Source organism: Gigantopelta aegis, chromosome 1 (assembly GCF_016097555.1).
Source record: "Gigantopelta aegis isolate Gae_Host chromosome 1, Gae_host_genome, whole genome shotgun sequence".
In the NCBI taxonomy this organism is placed as follows: domain Eukaryota; kingdom Metazoa; phylum Mollusca; class Gastropoda; order Neomphalida; family Peltospiridae; genus Gigantopelta; species Gigantopelta aegis.
Window position 1 is genome coordinate 11,888,804 of NC_054699.1, and position 18,078 is coordinate 11,906,881.

Sequence of the window (18,078 nt, forward strand, 5' to 3'; positions counted from 1 at the left end):
CTCCCGTGTAGAAGAAACCGGCCTTGGCGAGCTCCCTCGGTTTCTGGCGTAACTGTAAGGGCCACCACCCAAATGTCTGCATTCGTGTATAGAATCCTCTCATTTCGGGTCGATGACAGAACAAGTAATGTCTCGAAAGGCCATCCCATTCGTCATCGGCGTCGTAGGCATCATCATCGTAGGGAGCAGCATCCGTTTTATATTCTCGAGCAGCATCCGTCTGATCCATGGGTTCTTCGTCCACGATTTCGACGGGTTCACCGATATCCATGGGGTCGTCATCCACAATTTCACCGGGTTCACGTGCAGCGTCCGTTTGATCTGTGTCATTTTCTTCAGGTTTGGTAGTCACTCTTTTGATTGTATGTCTTTCTGAACATTTGCAGACCAAGACGTCGTCCTCGTCGCTACTGCTGCTGCTGCTAACACTGCTCGAATATCCCGATGCCATTTTCTTCGTTCCAGATAGAGTGCAACAAGATACAAAAATGTCAAAATCATCAGCAAACACGTCTGCTCTCTTCGAGTTCTCAAGCACGAATGAGCCTTTGAGAGAGAAAACACAGCCTTATATACAAGTCAGTTTAGTTGGAATCATTCTATTGATGGTACCCGTTGGGATGCAGAAGGAGCACTGAAGAAATCCCATCTGGTTTTGATGGTCGCCTTGCATGGCGCAGGGCACAATCGAGTTCAGCTCTGGTACAAAATCACACATGACTGTGAAACAGCCTTTCATTTTCTCCCATTGTTGTAGAGAAAGGTGTCCATTGCATGTGTAGTTGTCTCTAGAGAGACCAGCGATTGTACTTTAGAAATAAAAAATAAATAAAAACCAAACCATTGCGTTTGTACTACTTGTCAAACCCATGGCGGCGCGCGTGTCGCCGACTTACACTAATGGATTAATCACGTGTGACATCTCACAGACGTGATAGCACATACCACAGTCTTTGCTATGCCAGTCGTGGTCCACTGATTAGAACAAAAAATAGCCCAATCACTCTCTCTCTCTCTCTCTCTCTCTCTCTCTCTCTCTCTCTCTCTCTCTCTCTCTCTCTCTCTCTCTCTCTCTCTCTCAACCATTGCGTTTGTTTTTTGTGTATTCTATAACTAGATTTGTGATTGAATATTTCTGCCGCTACTTTATAGTAGCAAGAGTTGTGTGTACAGGACAGCACATACCACAGCCTTTGATATACCAGACATAATACACTGGTTGTTTATAAAGGCTTGTACTCTTCGAAAATACTCGTTTTTAAAATGCAGTTAAAAGAGCATAGGTTAGGTTGGAGCGTTGAGTTGCAGTCACACGTTCTTTGTTCATAGCAATGGGATGGGAGTGTTTCACACACATGCGCACGCACGCACGCACACAAAGTTTGTATTTAATTATGAAATACTGGCCCCATAAGCGGTATGAGATTGTGTATATAAAAGATCACTTGCTACTCATGGAAAAAATGTAGCGGGTTTCCTCTCTAAAACTGTCAAAATTATGTTGTTCATCCAATAACCAATGATTCATAAATCAATGTCCTCTAGTGATGTCGCTAAACACAAACAAACTTTGACCGTCAGTGTGTATACCATAATAGATTTATTCGCTGCTTAAGACGGGCACGCGTCGGTATGTCTTTTGCAGTTCACCTGGTTTCATAAACACTCGGAGAGGTGTAATAAAATGCCTATGTATGGGGGCTGATGAAGAGGTCACATAAAGTACTCCTCTATTATAAAGCGAATGAATGAATGGCTGAATGACGGCAACAAAGAAAACGTCGACAATGTGCCAAAGAAATACAAATGAATGAAAATCATCACACACGCATTTTGTCTGGCGACATGAAAGCCTCACTTTTGACCAAACAGTCAGCAAACAGTTACAGTCCTTCCTCACGAGACATATTTTAACGGCTATTATTTTGGGTGCCTAGAATAAAACACTGTGAAAAAACATCCGCGTGTATGTCCACTGTGAATACACAAAAACAACACAATAGACGTTATACAATGAAGCCAAAAACCAACGTCAGACTTACACCTGGCCTGTACATAGTGTTATTATTAATTGCTGTTGTTTCTTTGCTTTTATTTGTTTGCTGACACCAGTTTGTTTGGTAATATGCAATACATTGAATTGAATACACCATGATCGCATACCTGCACCCAGGTCATTGTCTGCTACATAAAGACCACACACCTGTACCAACCTACACAGAGGCCATTGTCTCCTATACAAAGACCATTGTGCCATTGTCTCCTACACAAAGACCATTGTGTCATTGTTTCCTACACAAATACCATTGTGTCATTGTTTCCTACACAAAAGCCATTGTTTCCTACCGAGGCCATACACCTGCACCCCCCTATACAAAGGCCGTTGTTTCCTATACAAAAACTATTGTTTCCTACCAAGGTCAGACACCTGCACCCACCTATACAAAGGCCATTGTTTCCTACACAAAGGCCATTGTCTCCTACCAAGGTCGCGTGATCACGGGAAAGTAGGTCATGGTCCCAGACAGGCCCTAATACTACTTACAGACTACCAGTGTGTTTCCTATTTGTTTATTTAACAGTGATAAATAATTGTTTCAAATATATATATCATCCGACATTTGACGGCGACTTCGTTACTAATGAGTCAATCGGACCATTTCGCTCAATCCGGTTTTACGGAAATATACGAGGTTGTCCGATTGAATTTTGTGTTTACAGAAGCACCCGACAATAGCCGAATGCATGATTCGAACTACCCGATGCACCGACAGTGTTCGAGCCAATGAGATGCATGTGTCTGATGTGAAATACTTGCATCCGTACCTAATCTCCGGCCGAGTAGTCAATTCTTCTTTTTTTTTGGCTTGTAATTTTTTTTTTTTTTTTTTAAATTATTCTATTAACCTTTACGCTAATTGCTATTTTCAAAATTCTGCCCATTTTCAACACTACCCCCCCCCCCCCCCCCCCCCATCCCGAGTAAGGCCACCGATCTTATCGGAGGTCGGACTCGGGATGGGCGTGTTCGAAACCCTAGTGGTATATGGGCACGTTAAACTAGTTATCATCATCATCGTACCTAATCTGTATTATATATATATATATATATATATATATACTACATACTAATTGAGTAATTACTTTTCTTTAAGCATGTACGAGTGGTCGCTACGGTTCAGACTGCAGAGAGACGTGTGGACATTGTTTAAATGGAAATCCAGAATGTGACACGGAGACTGGACACTGTTCTAAAGGATGTAACTCTGGTTGGAGCAGTGACACATGTAAAACAGGTCCGCTATCAATACACTATCATTAAAGTTTAACACCAAAAAAAAAGTAAAGTTTATTTTATTACGATGCCACTAGAGCACATTGATTTCATCTTATCATCGGCTATGGGACGTCAAAGATATGAACATTCTGACACTGTCTTTTTTAGAGGAAACCCGCTGTCGCCACATATGCTACTAATATACGATAGGCAGCACGGGATCTTTTATTTGCATTTCCCACAGGCAGGATAGCACAAACCATGACCTTTGTTGAACGAGTTATGGATCACTGGTCGATGTAAGTGGTTTACACCTACCCATGGAGCCTTGTTCAGGGTTTGGAGTCAGTATCTGATTTAAAAATCCCATGCCTCTTCTGGGATCCGACCCAGTATCTACCAGTCTGGAGACCGATGGCTTAACCACTGCGCCACCGAGCCCGGTACATTAATTGCAGGTCACGTCAGAGGGTTTAACGTGCATATTCAGAGCAAGCTTTTGTAGCGCACGCCTGTCCTCCGTCCAGGACATGACAGGTAGGGGAAAGACCACCTGCACTAGAAGGTGCAAGGGAGCACCAGCAGTCCGGCCGGGGCCGGTAGCAGGTGGGTACATTAATTGCAAGGAATATTATATTTTATATACATTCCACACGCATACAGAACAGAACGTACCATATGCTAGTCGCGTGACACATGTGGCACGAGAACAAAAGGCTAATCACACGATGGGTCCAACGAGGGGATTCGATCATTGGACCCAATCACCTCAGGCGAGTCCTATATTGACTGAGCTAGATCCCAAACCCTGCTAGAAAAATGGCCAAATTAAATGTCTGACAGATAGTTCGGTTATATACACGGATACCTATTTGGTCTATTCCGTGTAGATTCGTGCTAGGTTCGCACGTTACAGAAATTCACTCTGGTCTCAAATAACTCAAGACGTAAACGTGGCCGATAACAAATACACCGAAGTATGTTTAAAACATACTAATTGAGTAATGTTTTTTTGTTTTGTTTTTAAGCCTGCATACCTGGTCTTTATGGTCCAGATTGCAGGGAGACGTGCGGGCAATGTTTAAATGGTCATACAGAATGTGACATGGAGACTGGACGCTGTTCTAATGGATGTGCTGCTGGATGGAGCGGAGACACGTGTAAAACAGGTTTGTTACAAATCTTATGAAATTAATAAATAATTGTTATATTGAAACATTCAACTGAACATATTGCTGAAACATGAAACCAAAATATGTTTTCTGTTAATATAACGTATGTAAATACAACACCAAGACAGGTAAGAACAAGAACGGTGTTCTATATCAGATATTTGTACTGAAGTAAAACGGTCTTGTCTTGCGCTAGGCCAACTTGATCTGGGCGTGTACACTATCAGTTGGCTAATATTATCAGTTAAGATTAAGCCTATGTCAGCATAAAGTAATGTAGTATTTGTTTAATGACAGTTCAGTGCATTATACATTATTGCCATTTGGTATGCATCTAACAAATCGCCCCTGCGCGTGCTGTAACCTCACCGCGGTGCAGGGGTGTAACAGTCTCTTTGAGAATGGCCAATACAGCACAGAATTGAAATTTTGAGTAAAAGTCAGTATCTATCTGTGATATTTGTATGTTTGCACAGTTCTTTACACTGTTTTTATTTGGGTCTTGAATTTTTCTGTTGATGTTGATCATCGCTTTATTTGTTTGCATTACCATAGTTCGACACCCAATAGCCGATGTATTTTTCTTGCTAGGGTATCGTTAAACATTAATTCATTCATTCATTCATTAATTAATTCATTCATTCATTCATTCATTTATTCATTCATTCATTCTAACAAATCGTTAATTCGAGAAAGAGAAAGCAGCATACATTGAGAGAGAGAGAGAGAGAGAGAGAGAGAGAGAGAGAGAGAGAGAGAGAGAGAGAGAGAGAGAGAGACAGACAGACAGACAGAGACATATACAGACGAAGATAGTGAGGGAGAGAGAGAGAGAGAGAGAGAGAGAGAGAGAGAGAGAGAGAGAGAGAGAGAGAGAGAGAGAGAGAGAGAGAGAGAGAGAGAGAGAGAGACAGAGACAGAGACAGAGAGACAGACAGAGAGACAGACAGACAGACAGAGACAGAGACAGACGAAGATAGTGAGGGAGAGACCGAGACAGACGGGGAGAGGACAGAGACATACGAATAGAGGGAGAGAGATAGTTTTGTTTTTGCTTAACGACATCACTTATCAATCATCGGCTATTGGATGCCAAACATATGGTCATTTTGACACATTCATAGAGAGGAAACCCCTCTACATGTTTCCATTATTAGCAAGGGTTGTTTATATGCACGATCCCACATACAGGATAACACATACCACGACGTCCTCTTTACCATTGGGCTACGTCGCGCCCTCCCCCTCCCTAGAGAGAGAGAGAGAGAGAGAGAGAGAGAGAGAGAGAGAGAGAGAGAGAGAGAGAGAGAGAGAGAGAGAGAGAGAGAGAGAGAGAGAGAGAGGCGAATGCCGCTGTACGTGTTACTTTCAAGTTCACATTCCAAAAATCAACAAGTATTATTTATATACACTTTGATGACAGGACACACCAGGATATGTGGCGCATCACTCGTTAGGCACTGGATGGGACTCGTCCTTAGGCGAATATCTTACCAATATAGTACAGATCTCTCCCCATTCAAACACGACACCAGATAGAGAAACAATGTGTGTTTGGAATATTCTTTCAGCATGTATCCATGGACAGTATGGGAAAAACTCCAAAGAGACATGTGGCTACTGTCTAAGTGGCAACACAACGTGCAATTCAGTGAGTGGGCATTGTCCTGATGGGTGTGGTGCTGGGTGGCAAGGCGACATGTGTAATACAGGTTCGTCAATAAAATTACACTACACATGTAGAACTGTATAATCATATGTGACACATTATTCTTTATTGTCATTATATTGCTTATTTTATCTATTACAATTACGTATGTACAGCCATATACTAAAATACTGTCGGAAATGATTTATCTCTATTATTTTTTTCATACTAAACTGACAAGTAAATATTTTGTAAATATCTATTTAATAATAGTTTACCTAATTTAGCATTTACTTATTTGGGCTCTCATTGATGTACAAGATGGTGTTTACTTTTGAAATTAAAAGAAAAATGTCAGTAAACAGGTGATTTGTGCACTTTAATGGAAATCACTATAACACATTTTGATCAACACGTGTCAATTTCATTGCTGTCGTAATATGTGATGGACCCTTTCTGATGACAGTTTACCCCTATCCCTCTCCAAAACAAAATATTTGTAGACATTTATAAGTAACTTTTGAGCAAAACAGGTATTAAAGGTGCTATCTCAAAGTTGCATTATGACAGCTATTGTAAATAATTTATAATTTTAATTTTGCTTTAACATTTAAAGACTACACCTTTAAATATATGCCAATAAATGATTATAGGAAATAATTTTATCTACTAGTAAAATGTACATTTTTTATTGGAGAATCTTTATCACAAACAGATGTTGACATATCACTATGATATAGCACCTTTAAGTTGTTGCAGGATTGTGCAAATTGCTAACGTACTTATATTGAATTTATATTTTCACTAAATACGCTGGTCATAATTAATAATTCATGCTGCAATTCAAAATAATCAGTTAACTTGCAATTTTAAATTAAACGTTTGTTTAAAGGGACATTCCTCAGTTTGCTGCAATGTTTTAAGATGATATCAACTAATAAAATATGTCTATGATTAAACTTACATATTAAATATATTTTCTTGTTTAGAATATTAGCGGCTGTATATTAAACGTGTTGCTGGTCGTTCTAATAGTTGTACTAGGTTAATTTTCATTTTATTTCCTAAAATAATATTTTTTCGTACGAACGAAATTATTTGAAAACAAAATCCAGTTTGGGCTTCTTACAAATATTAAGAAAGAAAGAAATGTTTTATTTAACGACGCACTCAACACATTTTATTTACGCTTATATGGCGTCAGACATATGGTTAAGGACCACACAGATTTTCTCGCCACTTCATGGGCTACTCTTTCCGAATAGCAGCAAGGGATCTTTTATTTGCGCTTCCCACAGGCAGGATAGCACAAATCATGGCCTTTGTTGAACCAGTTGAGCCTTGCGGTACAAATATTAAGACGACCAGAAACGCATTGGATATACAGACATTGATATTCTAAACAAGAACATATACTTAATATGTAAGTTTAATCGTAGAAATATTTTATTAGTCGGAAACATCTTACAATGCAGCAAACTCAGGAATGTCCCTTTAAGGGTAAATGCAATTAATACATAGCAATCAAAATGTGTTTTAGTCTGTTCCAATAAAGGTCACAAATCACCTGTTTACCGAAATCTTTATTTTAATGTCAAGAATAAACACCACCTTGTACATCAACGAGAGCCCAAACAAGTAAATGTTAAATTAGGAAGATTATCATTAAATATATATTTACAAAATATTTACTTGTCAGTTTAATATGAAAGAAACAATTGACGAAAATCATTTTTATTCTATTTCCGACAGTACTTTAGTATTTAATTTTCAGAAGAGAGGAAATGCATTATCTTCAAACTTAGGCATGGGTGGTTGTCCTCCCTGCCCCCATCCCCACCACTCGATTTCGCATGTCCTAAACATGTGTGCATGTTATTCAAATACAATAAGAGGAGAATAATCCACAATGTATATTTTTACACAGAGTGTGTTGTGGGAAAGCATGGAGTCAACTGTAACCAGACTTGTGGTAACTGCAAAGACAAACTGTGTGATCGTGTCACTGGATATTGTCTTGGTGGATGTGTTGCTGGGTTTGCTAAACCAGAGATTGGCTGTACAGACAGACGTATGTAAAAAAATTGTTTTTAGTAGATTTTGCTTTCATTAATTGAATAGCTCTACCTTGGCCCCGTTCCACGAAAAACATTTATCTAAGCTTAATTGTAGTGACTTAAGGTAAGTTTATAACTGGCACCGTAAACTTTACAGCCGTTCCACAAAGCAACCTTACGGTAGTCGTAAGTACCCACTTAATTAATAAAATCTTCTTTGCGAAGAAGTGCGAATTTAATAACAATAATAAATTGGTTACCGACTTTTGGGAACATATTGGATGTATTGACTGGTATCGAACATCCATGAAGTAACTTTTTTCAGTTTATTTGCTAAGCGATAATTGCCAAATGCACAAGACATGATAGTTATCTACCGTAGTTTCGTGTGAAAGTTGTATTGCCTAGAATGTTTCAAGAACGTCGAGTTTCAGAAAGGGAATTTGGTATATATTAGATCCATTTGTATTCAAAAAGTTAGTTCCGTCTTAGAAAATGATCAAAACATCATCTAACTGCCATTTCACATCTGCGCAAGCGGCTTAAACTGCCTCGTACTAATTGTAAATTCACCGTAATTCACGACGATAGTAAGCTACGCCGCGTCGTGGAACGGGCTAGCGATCGTAGATAAAATTTAAGGTTCCAATGGTAGGTATTTATGTCGATAGCAGTTCTAATATCGCTTCGTGGAACTGGGCCATGGGGCTTGTAACTCAAAGCAGTCGTAAATATTTTGGTGTTACGTGTTCGCCACGTCAGCACTTCGACAGTTGTAGGGAAAGTTTAGTAGTATAACTCGAAACACACGTAGTTTTTGGCGTAAAGCATACGTAAATCTAGCGGACCACGATTGTAACTCGAAAGACCTATGCACTTACGACAAGGGGATTCCCTTGTTGCCACTAATGAGATCCATAGAAAATGCTTGTAACACGTACTGACAAAAAACGGGTGGATGTAGATCAGTGGCAGAGTGCTCGCCTGAGGTACGATAGGTCGACGCAGAATCAATCGCCCTGGTATACTTGAATGTTTTTTCCCCAATTAGTGCACCACGACTGATATTTCAAAGACTGTGTTATATACTGACCTCTCTATAAACATCGCGTGCTTACTTTTGAAAGGAGTAGTCTGTAGCAGCAGCAGCCCAGCGAGTCCCCGTTACTCGCCCTCCCCGTCTCGCGCCCTGAAGAGTCGAAATAACCATTTTAGACAACAAATAATTGTAGTTTATCAAATATGCTGAGGTGTCGTCAAATAAACTACAAATCACGTAATTAACATAAGACTGTCTATTCATACAGAAGCATACAGCAATTGCGATCAATGCATTTGTTTTCTAAGATGATCATCTAAAGTCGCACACAATAATTCAATTCAACGAGACTCCCATAGTATGCTTCCCACCAATCTACAGTGCCCTTCTCGGGACACTCAAAACAATCACCCAAAAGCTGATTTCTTCTAAGGACTAACAGGGAGCATCTATGGGGGTAAAACCACTACAGCCTCTATGAAGGCAAGATTCCAGCAAAGAGCTAGCTAGTCAAAACAAACAAACTCGCTCTGTTTCAAGTTCTATCCCTCTATAATCCAACGGGACATTTGCAAATTCCACAGCACCAAAACCACCAACCTCGCCCTCTTCTTATGCCGGTCGGGCTACTTATACTCCCTAGCACATGCCAGCATGTGCGACCCCCTCTCCCTCCCACCCCAAACCCTTTCCTTTGCACATGCCAGCATGTGCGATCCCCTCTCCCACCAACCCCCAACCCTTTCCTGATCTGGAGGGAGGATCCGGCGAGAGCCAACACCTGTGCCCATGACAGGCGTGTGTTAAACAACGTTTTCTGAATGTGCACGTTAAATGTATTACCTGACCTCATTAGGGTTAGAATAATTCCACCCTCCGCCTTTTTTACCACACAAACTAATGTTACGTCAATGCTACGACTGGTCTGGGGTAGAACTAAATTTTGTCGGAAATCTGGAAATTTACGCGTGTCCTATGGGAGGAGTAAAATTACGAGTGGATCGTATTACACACCTAACGTTTTAGTATTGTTTTTCGATTACCGTAAGTTTAGTAGGCCCTTCCGACTGCTTCAAGTTACAAGCCCCAGGCCCGTATGAACTATATCATGCGCCGGGACAAGACGCCATTATAGAGGAGTATGTTTAAGTCTTCGAGTGGGGAGGCTTGTACCACCCCATATTAGTCTTACTGATTTCGTAAGCAGAAATGTTTTAAACAGACTTTGCGAGGTGACACAATAGTAAACTTTCCTGTTTCGATAGGTAAGCAGAAATTCAAATTAACAATGGTCTACGAACTAACCTGTATGAAAAATATGACAAATGGTATGACTTAAAGGGACATTCCTGAGTTTGCTGCAATTTTTAAGTTGTTATCGACTAACAGATACTTTTGGACGACTGTAATTACATATCAAATCTATATTTATGCATACAATATTAGTGGCTGTATATTAAAAGTGTTTCTTATCGTTCTAATATTTGTACTAGGTTAAATATCATTTTATTTGCTAAAAAATATTTTGTTTCGTACGTACGAAATTATTTGAAGACAAAATCCAGTTTGGGCTTCTTACAAATATTAAGACAACCAGAAACACATTGAATATACAGACACTGATATTCTAAACAAGAAAATGTATTTAATATGTAAGTTTAATCGTAGAAATATTTTATTAGTCGGAAACATCTTACAAGGTAGCAAACTCGGGAATGTCCCATTAAGGCTTCCGATAGTCAATGTCCAAATATGTTGAGGAATATTATTTCTGCTCCAGCTACAGCATCCGCAACCTTTGACCGCCTTGACCGGCCTCGGTGGCGCAGTAGTTAAGCCATCGGTCTCCAGACTGGTAGGTACTGGGTTCGGATCCCAGTCGAGGCATGGGATTTTTAATCCAGATACCGACTCCAAACCCTTAACTGGTTCAACAAAGGTCATGGTTTGTGCTATCCTGCCTGTGGGAAGCGCAAATAAAATATCCGTTGCTGCTATAGTAAAAGAGTAGCCTATGTGACGACAGTGGATTTCCTCTAAGAAAAAAACAGTGTCAGAATGACCATATGTTTGACGTCCAATAGCCGATGATAAGATACAAAAATCAATGTGCTGTAGTGGCGTCGTTAAATAAAACAAAGTTTACTTTGACCGCCTTGAGTGAAGATTTATTTTGAAAGTGTTCACGAATTAGATGCCGAGATGGATATGCTTTTGTTTCTTTTTTGGATTCAATAACTGCTAGATGATGTGCAGTGTTTGCGTGTATGTGACTTTTCTGCTCTGTATTTTCAGTTATGTCTGACAATCAAAGTAACAACGATGCCACAGTAACTGCATTGGCCATTATAGCTGGGATACTTTGCATTGCACTTGCTGCCTTATCAGGCGTTCTTATTTGGTAAGGATATAGTTAAAATCGTCATATACATAGAGAATACATGAGTGACCGTTAGATAGCATTTATCTTACGAGATGTATTAAAAGGTATCTAACGAGCGAAAGAGAAATGGTCACGTTTTTAAACAACCTGAAAGATAAATCGTATGTATACGGACACGAAAGTATTATTCTACATCTTACATATTCTGAGAAATAAAAACTTTTTTATACAAATTAAAACGTCTTTTGCAACTTATTTAATTTACAACCCTTGCGCTTGTAGCTAACTTCTGCGTCACAAACAATGTTGATCGTGCATTATTGTTTTACCGTCTTTGAATCTTAATCGTGACCAAAAAAACCTGTATTTCTATGTACTGTACTGAAACGAATGAATTAAAGATTATGTTTACATGTACTGGAAATATAGTGTAAAATAAATCGGTAGGGCTTGCGGCCTACATATTTCGTCAGTGACCAAAATTATGTAAATTTATCTAGCCATTATATCTTGCCAATGCATAGAGTAACTGCATGATAAAGGTATATATAAAAAGTGATATATTAAAAGCATTCGATTTCATTTGAATTAACTCGCAAATTCAAATAACGAATATGTATTGTAGGCATGTTAGACGTCAAAAGTCGAAACAACGATGTGATGACAACCACACTTCCGAGGGAATCAACGTGCAAATGAACAGCGTAGTTGATGAAGAAAATGCAAATGCGGACCCCCAGCACAATGATTCCAATCTTCAACCCAGCGACGTGCTGAAACCGAGAGTCTCACATGGAGCGGCTATTTATGCCAACTCACCAGAGTTGGGTGGTCAAGGCAATGTTCAACAGAGACAACAAGATGGTCAAACAGAGCCTGAGTATGTCAACTCGGATAGAGGTACTCGATCGGATGAATATGAAACACTCGACAAAACTGCAATTAGAATATCTGAGAACATCTATGATAAAGTTGTATAATACATAAAAACACTGATATGTTAGAAGTATACACAGAAGTAAATCGTCTTTATAATCATTATCATCGTTTTATGTTTGAGCCAAGGTTCATCTTTTTTGTATTAACCATTGTACATATTATGAAAACAATATTATTCCAACACATATGAAACTGCAACAAGGTTCTCTGATAATATCTATGTTAAAAGTGTATAATATTCCCGAACATGTATCTGTTATATGTAATCACAGTAGTAAATCGCCATCATCATTATCATTGCCATTTATAGTCTGAGCACGAATTTCATAGTTTTATATTAATTACCGTTAATAATATTGATAACTGTTTTACTGTCTATTTAAAAGACCTCACTTGATGTGTATTCACTGTAATTTGATGATAAAATAATTTCGTGATACAGTTTAATATTGATATATTTATACGAGCCAGACCAAAATTTGGTACCATCTAAGGGCACCAAACAAAATTGTTATAATGAGGCTTCGAGGTGAAGTCAACGCCGGGTGACGCCACACGAAATAAGAGTCCTACATGGAAACAGAAACCAGTCTAGCAAGCCGTGTTCGTACACAATTAAAAATAAACAAATAGCATCAAAATACAGCGTATTCAACTTCCATTAACTATGAAACGAAATAAAAATAAGAAGAAACTGATGTGCACATAAAAATTTTGCTTTATTTCTTGTTTGTTGTACCGTGGGCCTAACATTCGTAGGTAAGGTGTGCACGTGTTCTACCTGTTCTTCTTGACTAACATTGATTCCGGCCAACTGCAACATGGAGTAAAATTATTATTTTGTATTAATATGTTTTTTCATAAGTGATAATCATCGTGGAGTACAATGTTTGTGAATTTACATAAAACTTTATTATGACTTTTTAAGCAAGATATTTTGAAAATTATCGTCAATGGTTTGGGTACCAGGCGTTCTTCTTCAAGCCAGTTCGCCCCCAACTATTTGTCGGTTCGACCCTCCCCCAATTTTATGTTAGGCAGTAGAGATGCCATTGAATAATATGCATTGGTGTTAGTGATCACATGACTTATTTTACCTATGAACGTAGTCATGTTTCATAATTTTTATTTTTGTCTTTTTCATTACCGATATTAAAAAAATAAAAGATACACCAACACCCAAGTGTGTGTGTGTGTGTGTGTGGGGGGGGGGGGGGGGGGGGTTCCCATCGCTTGTCAAAACGCCTGTCGATTGTAAGAGCTAAGTCACGTGACCCGGTGACGCGCTAACTGGCATAACATGACAGCGTGATTCGCAGCCTTTCGGGCATTTTACTTGGAATGTGGAACACGTATATTTTTAAAACGTGAAAATTGTATTCTGATGAATTGAATTGTATAGATGGAATATTATTTTGGAGATAGTTTTCAAATGTAAAATATGGTGAATCATTGTTTAGTTTGGATGTATCAAAGCTGCAGTTTGTCCGAACTTTAGACAAACCGACAATCACAGGGTTTGCATGGAAGCGGTTCTTAAACCGAACCCGTGCGTAATGGAAAGGACCATCGCGATGGGATAGGATCTGCAGTGACCACTTCATCCCTGGGTAGTACGACAATTATTTAAGGTGGTCGATAAGTGTCACATCTATTTTTGTTTTAACATATCTGTACCAAGCCTGTATCCCCATCGGCACATGTTCTATGATTGCGCGCGATACAACAAACAAGAAACCATAACTTGCACTAGCTAAACTAGAGCTCAAAAGGGTATTGGGGTGAGGGGCGGGGAGGGTGCCAGAGCAGGGGAGGCAGTGTAACATATAGTGGGTATTGGGGTGAATTCAAACCACCGTTTAATCAATAAAATAATGTTATTTATTCTGCGTGTTGCTTTAAATGCCTTCTAATTTAAACACATATTGTTTTATTACAGTCAAATGTTAATATCCCACTTTCAAAAGTCACTTGTGCCCTGTTTCTCACAGGTAGGTAGGTAGGTAACTAAGTTAACGTGCTTATATACCACTTCCTCACCAATTGAGGTACCATTAGACTAGATGTACAAATGCGATAGGACCAAAATGTCCAAACCAGCGTTGTTAAAAATCTGTTGTTGGTTTTTCGAAAAATCTTTTTCTGCCATTGGCATATTGACCTACTAACAGAATGTCGGTTGCTACGTCACAGGTCTGATGAAGGTCAAAAGGACTGAGCCGTGGGGGGTTTTCCTGCAGTGTTTTACAAAAATTCAATTTATTAATAATGGGATGAATTTTTTTTTTAATACTGTAATATTTATGGATTTTTTTTTAATATACTGTGTAATAATAATGTGCCATAAAGGTTGACCTTTAAGTTAAAATGTATTTTTGCTTTATGACAGCACTAGAGCACGTTGATAAATTAATCATCAGCTAATGGATGCCACCCATTTGGTAATTGACAGTTATTCATTAGCAGCACAGGACAGCACATATCATGGGGTTTTATATACCAGTCATGGGGCACTGTTTGGGACAGCATTCAGTTATATCAAGTATTATACATTCACACCAATAACAACTAAACAAAAATGTGTTATTTCAAATTTGTTTACACATTTTATTAGACTGAATACATTTTTTTCAAAAGAACAGTAAAGTCACCTTTCCTTTCCTCCATTTAATAAATAAAATGTTCCACTGAATGGTTTTAGGAATACAGATTGCACTAGTGAAACAATATGGGCCAATTCATGGTATTGTACACTGAAATGTCATTAGTGTTGTTTTTACTAAGGGACAATCATTATGAAACATGGAACACTTTGTTCCATCATCTGAATACAAATCTGGCACTTTGCATAGTGTTTCTATTTTGTAGATTGTTTGTCCTGTCCTAACAAGACAATAAAGCAGGCTCTGTCCATAAAACAACAAGAAGGGAATGGCTTCTCGCTTCAGTCTCTAAGGAACCATACCAACTGAAATGCAAAATTCAGTTATAATACAAATGTATTCATGCAGCTAAGCTTAATATATTTTGCACCTATTTTAAATCAAGAAATAGCAAAGAACAGGACTATATATTTAAAGACACCTCCACAGATCCTATAGTATAGGTACTTTCGTACTTAGTATTTGACATATGGTATGTTTGGCCCCTGGACCAGTAAGAAAAGACACCTGCAGCTATTACACAGCCAAACATCTATCAAATATCCATAAAATAATATTAAAATAATATATGGGTGGAGGGGTGCTATTGGGCAATTGTTCCTTTTCTTTCCTTATTTTTTATTTTTTTTACAAAAAAGTGAAATGACGCGGGCGAACTGGTAACAAGGGCAAAACAACATCTTAAGACATGATATTAAGATATAACATTATATATTTAGTATAATACTATTACTGGAATCAGTATACAAATGCCTGGAGGAGGTGTGTGTGTGATTATGTGCAAAGAAATATAATACATGTGTATGACAAAATTGTTCAGGGTGTGAACAGGCTTTAGAGCGACACAACCTGGATTCCTAGTTTACTCTACCAGTAATTTGAAAAAAAGCACACAACAACAATAACACCCCCTTCTCCCTAATATTATTTTTAACATTGTATTATTATATGCATGGTACACATGTATGTAATGTTATATGGTTAAGGACCACACAGATGATGAGAGAAGAAACCTGCTTCTGCCACACAATGGCTATTCTTTCTGATTAGCAGCAAGCAATATTTTATATATGCAACATCCCACAGACAGGATGGTACATACCACAGACTTTGTTACGCCAGTTGTGGAGCACTCCCATCCCGTGATTCGTCTGTATAAACAGGAATGTAATCACGGTACCTGTCTTGAATTTCCATGAAAAATTGTTTATATACAACAGCATCTGTACGATCTTTCTTCAGATGGGCAAGATCAAACAAAATTTTAGGGAATGTAATACACCAAAGTGGTAAAACAAAATATGAAAGAGTTTCCAAAATGTCTGTTAAATCAATGTTGGAAAGCGACAAAAAACGCTTAATGTGAAGACAAAATGTACGAATAGCATTCGGCTTTGCACCAAACAACTTCATATATGTATCATCAAACACCGCATCATGTATAGGATGTATTGGTGATGATCGAATCTTAGTAGCATACTGCAGAGAAAGCTTTGCACGTCTAGCACCCCAAAAAGGTTCGTGTGCATCGACGTACACGCTCTCTACAGGAGATGTTCTAAATGCACCAAGACAAAGCCTAAGTCCCTGGTTGTGTATAGGATCTAGCATCAGCAAGTAAGACTAGCGTGCCGATCCATACACAATGCATCCACAGTCCCAAAATTGTTTTTGTGAAAGTGGTGAAAAAATAGCACACGCAAACTGATAGTGATAATGTGCCTTTAAGCAAAAAGAACAAAATCATATCATCGTGTTATTAATATTTGATATTTTAGCATTACTTAAATTATATTCTAACATAATCTGCTGGAGAAAATAGTAAAATAAAAAATCAGTAGGACTTGCATGTTTTATAATCTTCTGTAACAGGATGTGCGATCTGTAAAACATACAACACTGACGGTCGACTTTCAAATGTCATTTGTCTTATCTCATGGCAACAATTCGTTTTTTGTACAATATCTTGTCACTTGGAAGACTGTTTCCTTCTTGCGTGGTATTATGGAACTCAAACACACGAAGAAGGCATTATTTATATAACTTTTACAGACTGTTATAGAAGGAAATGCTTATTTAACGACACACTCAACACATTTTATGTAAGGTTATATGGCGTCATACGTATGGTTAAGGACCACACAGATATTGAGAGAGGAAACCCGCTGTCGCCACTTCATGGGGTACTCTTTTCGATTAGCAGCAAGGGATCTTTTATATGCACCATCCCATAGACAGGATAGCACATACCACAGCCTTTGTTACACCAGTCGTGGAGCACTGGCTGGAGCGAAAAATAGACTGTTATAGATGCAAAGTCGTTTACTTCCTTGTTTTTTATAGTATCACGTGGGACCTATTGAGAAATTGGCGCAACTGCCTCTCCCATTGTTTTAGTACACCCTAGGACAAAACGAAAATGCGTGATGGACAATAGGGTAGCTTTATCTAGTTTTCACACTTTTTAATATTTATCATTTAGGTGGTCAAAAAATGTGAGAAATCCGTGTTATAGTGTTTACTAAAGCACTTATAAACCTTGTAGATCGGAACCACAACGTTATTTGTGGTGTTTGCATCTGTCGTAAGTGTTGATTAAGTATCCGAGAGGTGTAATTTTGTATCCTTGAGCATTTTTAAATATTCAAGATGGCGCGAACTGGAAACATCTCCATCACTTTATCAATAATGACAAAACTTGATGTTCATGACGGTGTTTCAGGTGTCAGAAGATTCATATTGAATCACTCCCAGCTAATCAAAGAATTGCAACATTATTCACATCCAAGATGGCCGCCACTACAGTATTCAGAACAAGACAATTGATATTTATTTAATTTTACATCAACTATAGCAAAATTGCGAAATTAGGAATTGAGGGTGGGTTTATTCACCAAGAA

The 18,078-nt window shown here is 38.5% G+C and overlaps 1 protein-coding gene across 1 annotated transcript in view; it reads left to right on the forward strand.

Moving 5' to 3' along the window:
- LOC121387215 (multiple epidermal growth factor-like domains protein 10) overlaps positions 1–12,611 on the forward strand; it is a 34,241-nt gene extending 21,630 nt beyond the window's left edge. Inside the window, exons 8-13 of the mRNA XM_041518611.1 lie at positions 3,156–3,296; positions 4,306–4,446; positions 6,021–6,161; positions 8,025–8,168; positions 11,489–11,594; positions 12,202–12,611. Coding sequence (XP_041374545.1) covers positions 3,156–3,296; positions 4,306–4,446; positions 6,021–6,161; positions 8,025–8,168; positions 11,489–11,594; positions 12,202–12,556 — 1,028 coding nt within the window. The 3' untranslated portion in view covers positions 12,557–12,611. The remainder of the gene's footprint in view (positions 1–3,155; positions 3,297–4,305; positions 4,447–6,020; positions 6,162–8,024; positions 8,169–11,488; positions 11,595–12,201) is intronic.
- The last annotated feature ends 5,467 nt before the right edge of the window (positions 12,612–18,078 follow it).